The sequence below is a fragment of the Prionailurus bengalensis genome, chromosome C1 (assembly GCF_016509475.1).
Source record: "Prionailurus bengalensis isolate Pbe53 chromosome C1, Fcat_Pben_1.1_paternal_pri, whole genome shotgun sequence".
In the NCBI taxonomy this organism is placed as follows: domain Eukaryota; kingdom Metazoa; phylum Chordata; class Mammalia; order Carnivora; family Felidae; genus Prionailurus; species Prionailurus bengalensis.
This window is the reverse complement of record NC_057345.1, coordinates 34,161,864-34,174,622: the sequence shown is the minus strand read 5'-3', so window position 1 is coordinate 34,174,622 and position 12,759 is coordinate 34,161,864. Positions and strand designations below refer to the sequence as shown.

Genomic DNA, 12,759 nt, shown 5'->3' with positions numbered 1-12,759 from the left:
GATTCAGCCGCTGCCTCAAGAGTGCGGAGTGAGAAGAGCTTTTCCTGCCATTACCGGGCGAGGGAGAGGCTGGCGCGCTAATGGCTTCAATTACCACTCAGACAGGAACACTGGGCGGCAGGGCCCTGTGCTCGTCACAGCCTGGACAGGCTCACCCCCAGTCAGCTTGTGCTGGGCACCCCTACCCCGTCCACAGCCATGGGTGTGGGGGGAGGGCAGGCAGCCGGCTGCACACCACAGGGCAGCTGGGGCACATTGGGCCACACCTGGTCACACGGGGAGTGGCAGTCCCGTCGGGGAGCTGGGTGCAAAGGCCGGGACCAGGGAGAGGCTCAGGGAGCCTTAGGCAGTGTGGGGTGTTTCCCGAGCCACGTATGGGGGAGGCTGGGCCTGTTGCGGAACAACACAGGACAGGGGGGAACAGGACCAGACTCGCAGGCCTGGGCTCCCTTTTGGGGGTACACCAATTCCTCCCCTGAGCCAGGTCGCCGCAGGCGGCCCTCAGCCACTCCTCTGAAAAGCCCAATGCGCAGTAAGCATGACCGTGTACTGGTGCTTTTGGCCTACATGCAGTGTGTGACACCGGAAGAGGACTCCACTCTTATTCCTGTCCCCCAAACCAGCTTCATCCTCACCCCAGGCTTCCTGAGAACCTGTGGTGGCCTCCCGGGATGGCCCTGGCTCTCCTCCCAGTCACACTATCCTTTCTCCCTGCTCCCTCCACACCCCCCAACTTTCCAGGCCTGCACAGGAGGGCAGGGAGGGGTGGGATGGTCGCTGTCTGGGCTGCTTCCTCCTGGCCCCACCTCCTGGCCCCTTTGAGGCCTCCTACTCCCCTCCTTTCTGCCAAGCCAGGAGCCTGGTCAAGGTTACACAGACCAACACGGTAAGTCAGCATTTCATCTTCCTGGATGGGTGTTTCAGGAGGAGGAGGGGCTCAGAGCTCCGCCCTCACGGGGGACAGGAGCACAAGCAGGGCAGGGACCTGCCCCACACTCACCATGGACCTCCTCCCACAGCCCAGAAACACAAACAAACCCCAGACCCCTGTTAGAGAAACCTTCATTCAAGAATGCCCCTTAGGACGGAGGGGGTCCCTCCAAGTCTGAATCCCCTCACTTTCCGAGCCTGAAAGACCAGCTGTATCCTCCCCAATCCTTTAAAAAACAAAGCTGTCCAGGGCAGTGGTGGGGTTAGGAGAGTGCCCACAAAGGAACAGGGGCATAGGCAGGGGCCGGGGCGGCGGGGGGGGGGGGGGGGGGGGCGGGGATTGGAGAGGGGTGGATTTCTCTTTCAACACTAACCCAGAGGTCCTCTTTCTTCAACATGACAGTCTCAGAAGATGCCCTCTTGGGCAGGAGCCACAGTTCTGGCCCTTCAGCCAGATGCCTGGATGCCAGGGTAGGACAGAAGGCTCCCCGCTGGGGCAGATGCCAACAGGAGGGAAGGCAAGGCTGAACTACTTGTCCCCTGGTTAGAGGACAGAAACTGAGCTCAGGGCACTTGGCAACCAGTGGTCCTGGCCCAACGCCTGTCCTCTGGGGCCCTGCTCCACAGGGGAGTCCCCTCCATGGGAATGGACCATGGGGCCGCATCACCTGGATGATGCCATGGGAGCCAGGTACCACCAGGATGTACAACTTCCAGCACAATAGCAGCTACCGTTCGCTGGATCCTGCAAGGTACTTTACATCATATTCAATCCTCCAAATCAGCTTGGGCAGTAGGTCTTACATCCCCATTTACAGGTGGAGCAGATGAGGCTCAGAGGCATAGTTACTAGTCAAGGTCACAAGGTAAGAGAGGAAGTGGTCTGGAGCCCCTGCTCTTAACCACTGTCTTCCACTGCCCCTCTAAACTGGAGTTCCCCCCATCCCTCACCGCCCACAGGAGACACACAGGCACAAGGAAGTTACTGAATGGATGCATGCAAACACATAAAGCCATAGCGTAAAAATGGCCAATGTGAAAAGATGTTCAACTGCTCTTGTAATCAAAGAAATGCAAATTAAATTGAGATGCCATTTTTTGCCTATTAACTTGGCAAAGACTTTTTTTTAATGATAATTCCCACTGCTGGTGAGGATATGCAGAAAAGAGGCCCTCTTATGCCCTGCTTGGTGGGAGTGTAAACTGACACAATCTTCTGGAAATACTGAAAGGCTTAAAAATTCATGTGTCCTTTGATCCAGCAATTCCACTTCCATGAATCTAGAATAAGGAAATAATCAGGAAGGTGAACACATCTGATCTGCAAGAAAGTGTATAGCGCTTTATTTATAAAAGCAAAAAAAAAAGGGGGAACAACGTATGTGTCCAACAATAAAGGAATGGCCGAATAAACTAAGGTACTTCATGTGATACCTACAGCCATCAAAAATAATGATACAGAATATTTAACGGTGAGGAAGATGTTCATGATGGGTTACGTTAAAAAGTGGTCTACAAATGAGGGGCACCTGGCTGGCTCAGTCAGTGGAGCACATCACACTTGATCTCGGGATTGTGAGTTGGAGCCCCACGTTGGGTGCGGAGATTACTTAAAATCTTGGAGGGGCGCCTCGATGGCTCAATCAGTTAAGTGTTGGACTTCGGCTCAGGTCATGATCTCACCGTTCATGGGTTCAAGCCCTGTGTCAGGTTCTTTGCTGTCAGTGCAGAGCCCACTTCAGATCCTGTCTCACTCTCTGCCCCTCCCCTACTTGCGCGCGCGCGCTCTCTCTCTCTCTCTCGCTCTCTCTCAGAAATTTGTTTTATTAAAAAAATTTTTTTGGGGGCGCCTGGGTGGCGCAGTTGGTTAAGTGTCCGACTTCAGCCAGGTCACGATCTCGCGGTCCGTGAGTTCGAGCCTCGCGTCAGGCTCTGGGCTCGGAGCCTGGAGCCTGTTTCCGATTCTGTGTCTCCCTCTCTCTCTGCCCCTCCCCTGTTCATGCTCTGTCTCTCTCTGTCCCAAAAATAAATAAACATTGAAAAAAAAAATTAAAAAAAATTTTTTTAACGTTTATCTATTTTTTGAGAGAGACAGAGACAGAACATGAGTGGGTTAGGGGCAGAGAGACAGGGAGACACAGAATCTGAAGCAGGCTCCAGGCTCCGAGCTGTCAGCACAGAGCCTGACATGGCTCTGTCAGGCTCTCACGAGCTGTGAGATCCTGACCTGAGCTGAAGTTGGGCGCTCAACCGACTGAGACACCCAGGCACCCCTCAGAAATTTTTTTTTAAATAAAATCTTGGGGGAAAAAAAAGCAGGCCACAAATCATTGGGCAGGGCACGACCCACTTTTCTTATACAATTGACCCTCCCACAACACGGGTTTGAACTGCACAGGTGCACTTATATGTGGACTTTTTTCAATATGGCATAGGACTATATTTAAATGTATTTTCTCTCATGATTTTCTTTTAAGTTTATTTTTTTAGTAATCTCTACACCCCATGTTGGGCTTAAACTCACAACCCTGAGGTCAAGAGTTGCATGCTCTACTGACTGAACCAGCCAGGCACCCCTCTCTCACTTTTCTTTTTTTATTTAAAAAATTTTTTTAAGTTTACTTATTTATTTTGAGAGAGACAGAGACAGTGTGAGTGGGGAACAGGGAGAGAGAGAGGGAGACAGAATCCCAAGCAGGCTCTGCACTGCCAGCGCAGAGCCCAATGCAGGGCTCGATCCCACAAACCACGGGATCATGACCTGAGCCACGCCGAAACCAAGAGTCGGATGCTTAACCGACTGAGCCACCCAGGAGCCGCTCTTGTGATTATCTTAATGAGATTTTCTTTTCTCCATCTTGTTTTATCCTAAGAATACAGTATATAATACATATATAAGAGATGTGTTAATTGACTTTTATGTTATTGGCAAGGCTTCCAGTAGACCATAGACTATTAGTAGCTAAGTTTTGGAAACGTCAAAAGCAATATGCAGATTTTCAACCGCTTGGCAGTCGTGGGGAGGGTTGGCAAACTAACCCCTGCACTATTCAAGGGTCAACTGTATATATAATGCCTGCACAGAAAATGGGCAAGGAAAAAACCAAATATTACTGGAAGAGGCAAAATAACATCTGATTTTTACTTTTTCCTACATGCTATTTCATATTTATCAAATTTTCAACAGCCAACAGGTATTGTTACTGCAATTTTTTTCAAAAAAGGCAACAATCAAGGCTCTATTTTGAAAATACACACAGACATATTCAGACTGATGAATCCATTGTGGCTGGGGACTGATCATGTCACTCCCTAGCCCGTGGCTTCTTACATCCCTAGGAAAGTGTTCAATTCTTAGCCTGGGCCTGTGTGCTCTGCCCTCTAACCTCCCCAGGTCCATGCTGAATGGTTTCTCCCCCGGCTTCTCTCTGTGCCCTCGAGCTCCACCCATCCCCCAGACCAAACTGAACTACTCAGAGTTCCGTGAAAATTCCCTTCTCTCCTCCCTCTGGGCCTTGGTATATGCAGATGCTGTTATTTCTGCCTAGCCCCCTACCCCAGCTCCTACTTATCCTTAGGACTCAGCTTAGATAACAGCTCCCCCTCCTCTGTGCTCTCCTACCCCCCCTGGCTGCCCCCATAAGACTTACTGGAAACTCTATCAAGGGCAGGGCCCTGGTCAGATGCCCCCTGGACTTTACAGCAGCATTAGGGAGTATTTGTGAATGAATGAAGCAACCATCAGGTGAGAAGACACTAAAATCCACCCACAGAGTCCTAGCCTCCAGCCTAGGGCCCTGGTTCATAAGGGAACACACCTCTCTGAAGCCCACTGCCCCACAGGACAATCAGATCCACCGCTACAAGCCAAGTAACCCAAACGATACATAATTGCAGCCCCACACCTCAAATCAGACCTCAGACCCAAACCCTACCAGAGCAATACCATGGTTCAACAGGACATAAAGACACAGCTGGCCTCGGCGCAAGCCAAACAATCCAGGCCAGATCCAATGACCATCCCTGTCCACTTCTGACCTTTGCTGATGCCAAGATGGCCAGTTTTCCTTTCTGCCAAACACACACCCGCCCATGGCAGGGACGGGGCTGGCTGACTGGCTCTTCCCACACGTCATTCTACCCACCCACCATGCCACGTTCCTCTCCAGCACGTACCTTCGAGCACTGAGAGCTTGGCACTAGTGTTGATCTCTCCCAGACTGTTGGTGGCCGTGCACTCGTAGATGGCTTCATCTCGTTGCGCCCGCAATGGCTGGATCCGCAACACGGACCCTGCCCCATCATCAAACTCAATCACCTGCCAGAGGACAGACACAGGGTCACAGTCTGCTCAGGATCAGACATCCTCCCACCTCCAAAAGGCCCCTGAGGAGGAAGACCAAGGAGAGGGGATGTAGGACCAGACCCCAGAATAGGATAGGCAGACCCTGAACTCTGCCAGCCCCTTCCTACCCAAGGTCTTACCTCAAAGCGCTGGGAGCTGACTTTCTTCCCCTTCTTCATCCATGTGATGCGTGGCTTGGGCTCCCCTGTGGCTTGGCACACAAAGGAAGCCACTCCTCCCGACAGCCCAGTCTGGTCCTCAGGGACTTTAATGAAGACAGGTTTGCCTGGAGAGATGGAGACACCAAGTCACCATGACACAGTCACCACCGACATCACCAACACTCTGCAGGTGGCAGTCATGGGGGGGGTTGTGTGTGTGTGTGGCAAGATCTATAAAGAAAATATGAATAGTGACACCTAACCCATACACAGTGCTTACTATGTACCAGGCACTACTCAAAAGAACTGCAGTATATGAGGTGGGTGCTATAATCACATCCGCTTATAGAGAAGAAAATCAAGGCACAGAGAGGTTAAGGGATTTGTCTAACATGACACAGCTGGTTAGTGGCAGAGCTGAGATTTGAACCCAAGAGTCCTGTGTCTGGAGTCCATGCTTTAACCACTATACTACTCTCTCCCATCCCCCATCAGTTCCAAGCAAGAGGACAAAGGCATGCTGAGTGCTGCCTGGAAGAGCCCCAGCACCTCTCAGACTGGTCCCTCCCCCACTGCTCTCCATCTGGGGGATGGTACCTCCATCTACCCCAAGGCTCAAGCCAGAAACCGTGATTCCTCCTCTTTCAGCCCCCACATACCAGCAGTCCTGAAAGGCCTAGACATTCCACCTCTTTAAGTGTCTCTGGACGTCTTCCCAGGTGAATGCTTTCCTGTAAATCTGCCCCGCCCCCACCCCCACTGACTTGGCTATTGCCTTCTGATAGCCTGTACATCTCCCCGGCGTGTCCACTGGGAGGTGGGGGAGGGGAAGGAAGAAGGGGGCTCAGACACTGTACTGTCATGCCCATATCACCTTGGTACACACACCAGGGCTGACCTGGAGCACCTGTCCCTATGAATCCCACCCCGTGGCGGGGGTCACGAGACCAGAGAAACCTGCTTTTCATTAAGATGTAGCAACGCCTCGTTAATCCTGACAGAGGATCCATTTCCTATTAATCAGGCCAATGAACAGCTCCAGAAAGGCTAATACCGTGAGAAATGACCTTTCAGACCACCTGCTCAGTACCAATGAGCCCAGGCCTGACCTGATCTCTGGCACAGAAACACGTGTGTGCAGTGATGACCATCCCTCGCTAAGCACCCACTCCGCACCAGGTACTTTATCTCATTTAGTCCTTCCTCGTTGTTATCCCCAGTTTACAGGCCCAGAAAGGTGAAGTCACTTGTCCAAGGTCACACAGGCAACGAGTGGCATTTCCGAGGCTTGAATTCAAGCCTGTCTGACTCCCAAACGCCTGGTACAGAATAGCGGGGCTTTATGAAGAGCAGGGTCAGTGGTGTGCTGGGGGAAGCCGGACCAAAGAAGGTGGAGGGGTGAGCGGGGATGGTGAGAAAGTGGAGAGAAGAGTGCAGTGACCATTTAAAGGAGACTGGTTGTGATGAGAAGCCACAGAAAGGATGGCACCTACAGGGGGTAAGGGGTCCAGGGAGGCTTACATCTTGGTTTCTTTTTTGATTTCCTAAGACGTGAAAGACAACGTTTAAATGCTGCTGGGAAGGAGGAAGCAGACAGGGAGAGCGTGCCGACCCAGGATCCAGTGGACAGCGATGGGCGCAGTCCCGCAGGAGGGGAGGGTCCGGGGACCAGTGGGGTCAGCAGTTACAGAGTAAGAGGGCTTAGCCTTGCAGCGAGCAGGAAGGGAACCACTTTATCCAGCACCCAGGGGCCCGGCAGGCTCTGCAAGTTTTATGTAATTTTTACACAAGTCACTCATCATCTGAGCCTCTGTTTTCTCATCTGCAAAATGGTGCCAGGGCCCACGGGTCTGTGTGGACAGAATGTGACGAGGGCTGTCGAGGGCATGCACAGGCATGACGGTTGGTGGGTCCTGCGTGGGAGGCAGCTGCTGCTCTCACTTGAAATCTTAAAACAATGATGTGGGGGCACCTGTGTGGTTCAGTCAGTCAGGCGTCTGACTCTTGGTTTTGGCTCAGGTCATGATCTCACAGGTTCGTGACTCGAGCCTCATGTTGAGCTCTACGCTCAGCGCAGCACTTGCTTGGGACTCTCTCCCTCTCTCTCTGCCCCTCCCCTGCTTGCTCGTGCACGCGCGCTCTCTCTCTCTCTTAAAAATAAATACTTCATAAAGAAAACAAAACAAAATGACGTGGGTAGTAGTATCATATTCATTTTAAGAGATGTGGAAATGGAGGCTCGGAAGGTTAAGTAACAAGTCACACAGTGATGGGGGGGTGGAGCTAGGGTTTGATTGGTGTTTCCAATCCTAAGCTCTTCCTGCAGCACTGAAGGCTCCCTGGAGGAGGGAAACTCAGGCCTCCCCACCTGACTGCTTGCAGAGTACTTAGAGGGGGTGAGAGCAGCTGGGCCCGAAGAGCCAGGGGCAGCCTTGGTGGGGAAACACATACCCTTGGTGAGGGTCAGAGTGGCATGGGAATAACGTAGAGGGCCTAGAAGCTACAATTTGCTCCCCATTTCCTCCGACTGCTCCCTGAAAGAGGCTCCAGACTCTCCCAGTCTGCCGCTGTCCGCAGAACATGTCCCTGTTTGCTGGTCCTTTCAGACGGGGCCTCCTTGGTCCTCTCGGACAGGACTCTGCCCACTCAGGCTCCACTGGGTGTGCACCTCCCCGACACCCAAGGACCTGACGACAGCAGCTCCATGATCTCCTTCTGCACTGCCACTACCTTAGTCCAGATGCCACCTTCCCTTGACTGAAGATGAAGATTCGGCCCGACCAGCAAGCTGCGTCCCTGCCTCCAGTCTAGTGTCTGTTCAGCAGCCCGAGTGAACTGCCCCTCTCCTCTGACCAAAACCCTGCAGAGGCCTCCCACTGCTATCAAAACAAAACTTCAACTCCTTTCAGGGTGGACAGAGCCTCGCCAGGTCTGACCCCAGCCACTCCCCACCCGCCCCCCACCCCAGCCCTGGCTTCCCAGCCCCTGGAGGAGTGACGTTCCCTGTGGCCTCAGGACCCTTGGAGTAGCTGTTCCTGCTGCCACAAACCTTTTAGACATCCTCTTCACCCACGAACTCCTATTCACCTTCCTGATCTCAACTTAAACATCATTTCCTCAGAAAACCTTCCTTGGTCTCCCTGTCGCCGTCCGCTGCTCCATTAGCTCAGTTCCTGGCTTTAAGCTCTCTCGTAACTCTCCCCGCCTCTCTCACAGCACTGCTCACAGTTTGTTACATAGCACGTGTGTGAGGTTATTACTTTTTCTACATTTGGGGGGCGGGGAGTATCTGGTTCACAGCCGCTTCCTCACCCTGCTTTGCTTCCTGCCCCGTCCCAGTTGCCCGACCCAGTTCCTGGCACACGGGGGTGTAAAACAAATGAAGGGGTGACCTGACGAGGGAAGGCATGCCTGCGGAGGATGGAGACCGCAGCCCCTCACACGCCAGGGGGAAGCCCGCTCCACCAGGGAGAGGAGCCCAGGGTGGAAACCCTCCTGGACTCCTGCCTCAACGTGTCCGCAGCAGAAAGCAGAGGCTGGAACCTGCTGAACCGGAATGGCCGGAGAGCGCGCCTGGGGGCGGGGCCTCCCCACCAAACAAAGAACCAGAAGCTGGGGAGGCGAGCCAGGTCTGGGTCACGAGAGAGAGAGAGAGAGAGAGAGAGAGAGAGAGAGAGAGAGAGAGAGAAAGAAAGAGAGAATGGCGAGGAGGGAAAAGGCCAAGGAAGTGTGGAGGCTGGATGGTGCCCAAGTCCTGGGGCCACTGAGGAGGCAGAACCCTGGAAGGCTGGAGAGAGGCCAGTGCCCCGCCCAGCCCACCCACCCGCCTGACTGGCAGAGCCTCCTGAGCTCCCCCCCTCCACCAGTGCTAGCGGGCAGGGCAGGCCCCTCCCCTTACTCAGGCCTCACCCTCCGCTTCCTGAACCCACCCCCACTCCCACCCAGGGGCCCCTCACCCAGCATGACAGCCAAACCCCATTACTCCAGCTCGTTGGTGTCCCACAGCCCTGCCAAGCCCCTGCCCCTTTTGTTCACCAGGCCCACCTCTGGGGAGCACAAATCTGACCAGGTCTCTTCCCAGCTACAAACCCTGGGCTGATTTCAGTCTCCCTACTCCCCTCCCCACACTTGCTCCTGCTAACCTCTCTCCAGGTTCACCTTTCCTGACTCTTTCAAAAGAGAGCACCTATCATGGGCCAAACAGTGTGCTGGGACACCGCTTGGCTCTGGTGGGCTGGCTACCCCCTACCCAGACCTGCCCTGACAGGCCAGGCCAGTGGGTACCTGCTTGCCTTTGCGTGTGCCCTGCCCTCTCGTGCACCCCACGCCCAAGCCTGTGGGAGCCTGCCCTGCATCCAGCAGCCCTCTGGGTTTCCCATTCCAGCACTGGTAACAGCTACACTGACTGATTACGTCCCCAGACACGCTGTCAAAATCAAGCCACTAGACCACTCTTGCCAGGTGCTGACTCAGGTGCTGCCTGGTGTTCAGTGGGGGTCTGAAGAACTTCAGAGACCACGTGCCAGGAGGGGCCTTCTGCCCCCACCAGAATGTGGTTCCAGCGCTCTTCTGGACCTTCCCCCCTTCTTCACTGCACGGAGGTTGTGGGCCACACAGCAATTTGGGCAGCAGGTCCCAGAGGTAAGCCCTGGGACACTCTCCATTCAAGCAGGCCACTGAGCCCATGTACAATGGGAATGAGTGGCCAAATAAAGGAAACGAGTGGGCTAGCTTGGACAGAGGGTGGGCACACTTCTGGGGCAGAGGGTGTTCAGCCAGCCAAGCCGGGTCACCCTGGAGGCTTGTCCACAGGGAGAGACGGACTGCTATTTTGTGCCTTCCCTGCAGAGCACATACACACATGTCCACACACGTGTACACGGAAGCAGAGAGCAGACACGCGGCCATGAGGGAGTGAGGGACAGCGAGGCAGGGGAGGGAGCTCCTGCAGAGGTGGATTTCCCAGGCCCTGAACTGCCTAATGAGCTGGGGACTCATTAACTCTGGCTCCTATGACCGTTCTTGGTGCCCTCCAGAGGGGAGCCTGCTCAGAGACAACCCCGGGCTCCCAGGGGACACACAGGGAGCCCCCAGGTCATGGCCCCAGATGCAGGGACCACATACTTGGTGCCAGGTGCCTCGAACATGTGACCTCAGTTAACCTTTCCAGGTAGGAGTGACTACCCTTATTGCGCAATAGGAAAACAGGCCCAGAGAGAGAAAGCAACCTGCCAGAAGTGCCACGGAGGGCAGAGTCTAGGCAGGCCACCAGGTCCTACCTAGCCGGTGGCCCTGCCTCCCATAAGGCTGGCGGGGCAGGGGTATGACATGACAGACACACCCTCAGCTACTCAGGCCCCTGCCCTGACCCCATCTACCCCTCCAGCATCGGGCATCCTACTCCAGGTTCCTATGATTCCAAGTCACTAGGCTGTAACCAGGTCCTTGCTCAAACCTGATCACCTGTGCTGCATCCCTGCCTCTGTCCTATGCTATCCTGGAACAAAAGGGAGATGGTTTTCACTGTATCTCTTTCATGAGCTCCATGGAGAAGCCCAAGTGCCATCCCTATCCCCCCTGCCCCATCTTATCCCATTGTGCAACACCCACCATCAGCAAATATCCAGTCACTGTTCAGGGTTCCCTTCTTCCAGGAAGCCTCCCAACGCCCTTCCCAAGTGCTTAGATCACTACCTCTGTGCCAGTGCTGCCCCCCAACAGCACACACCGTAGTAACCCCCCACTGCGTGTTCCAGAGGCAGGCCTGGGTGGCCACCTAGCACCTGACTTGCACGTTAGAGAAGGAGAAACCTCTTCCTGCTTGGGACCACCTCTAGCCCCCTACAAGCCTTCCCCTTGAGAAACCACAAAGACCTGGGCTGGGGGAGCTGCCCGCACCCCGCGTGCCTGGGTCTCCATCGGAGCTGAGTCGGCATTAACGCTGGGGCCTCTGGGCTAACTCTTGGCAGCTGCTTCTCCACCCCCCTTCCCTCCGCTCCCCTCAGAGGCCAGGGCTCCCATTCATTTGTCTCGTTAAGAGGCCTATAGAAACACATTTGTCCGCTCCGCGCTTCAGTGCTCCGGTCGTCAATTCTCTGGGGCGCCTGCCCTACCTTTTGCAGTAGCTCTGTCCACGTTTGCTCAGTCACCCCTGGCTAGAAGTCTCCTAAGCCCAGTCTAAGCCTGGTCACGGTGGGAGGGGTACAGGTCCAAAAGCGTATGTAGCATGAAGCAGGTCTATAGGACAGACCCTGCTTCACAGGGCCAAGTCACAGCCCCCAACCCAGGCTCCCCTCCCATGGCTCTCTGTCTGGGAGCAGAGCCCCACTCACCCTATTTCAGCATCTCCAGCTGGTTCCTACTTTCAAGACCCTGGTCCTTGGGTTCTGGTTCTTAAGGACCAGCATGGAGGTTCTGGGACTCTGTTCTAAAAATTGTTTCGCTCTGTCCCCCAAGTAGCACATGACCCAGACTCCTGGAGGAAGTGATGGTTCCAAGTGTGTGGGAACTGGTCAGGTGGGAGGACAAGGAAGAGTGTTCCAAGCAGAGGGATCAGAAGGAACAGAGGCCCGGGGAACATATGAGTGACAGAAGTCAGCATGGCGGGAGCCTGGGGCGGGCGGCAGAGTGAAGGATGAGGTTGGCAGAGGCCAGAAAATGCAAAGCCTTGAGAAGCGTCGAGACCCCTAGGCTTGATCCTGAAGGCAACAGGGGAGGAGAGTGAGGGATTTTAAACTGAGCAGTGACACAGTCAGGCTTTCATTTTGCAACCTGACTCTTAGACTCCGGAAGGGAGAATGGATTATGAGGGAATGGAGGCAGGGAAGACATCAGGAGGCAGTTGCGTGCAAAAGCCCAAAAAAGAGCTGAGCGTGGCTTGGGTGAAGGCAGTGGAGAGGAAGGTGGATGCATTCCAGAGATGTTTAGAAGGGAGAAACAACAGAAGTTGGTGATGGATTAGATGTGCGGAATGAGACAGGGAGGAGGCCCTGGGCTCTGACTTGGGTGGCGGGGTGGGTGGTAATGCCATTCGCCAGGGGAGAGAACACAGAAGGAGGAACAGGTTTGGGGGGAATGAGGGTACACGTCAGGGCATGTTTGGTCTGAAGCAGGAGGGGAAGGCAGTTATTCTCCCAGGATGTGTTGTCTGAAAGTCCAGCTGGGCGGTCCTCCCTCTGCCCTCAAACTCCTGTCTGAAGGCCATGAGAGTGCCCGGGTGAGGTCAGAGAGCAAGGACAGTATTTCAGTGTCTAAGGGCTACTGACCACACCTGACTGTTGACAAGCCTTTGCCTCCCCTGCCAACGTCAGAGTCACACCCAGT

The 12,759-nt window shown here is 54.4% G+C and overlaps 1 protein-coding gene across 31 annotated transcripts in view; it reads right to left on the bottom strand.

Annotated features, from left to right (window-relative positions):
* The window catches only part of PTPRF (protein tyrosine phosphatase receptor type F), an 88,718-nt gene that overhangs the window by 59,311 nt on the left and 16,648 nt on the right, over window positions 1-12,759 (bottom strand). For all 31 annotated transcript variants that reach the window (XM_043574694.1, XM_043574669.1, XM_043574690.1 and 28 more), the window contains 2 exons: window positions 5,416-5,561; window positions 5,107-5,248 (listed from right to left, as the gene is read on the bottom strand). In XM_043574694.1, coding sequence (XP_043430629.1) covers window positions 5,107-5,248; window positions 5,416-5,561 — 288 coding nt within the window. The remainder of the gene's footprint in view (window positions 1-5,106; window positions 5,249-5,415; window positions 5,562-12,759) is intronic.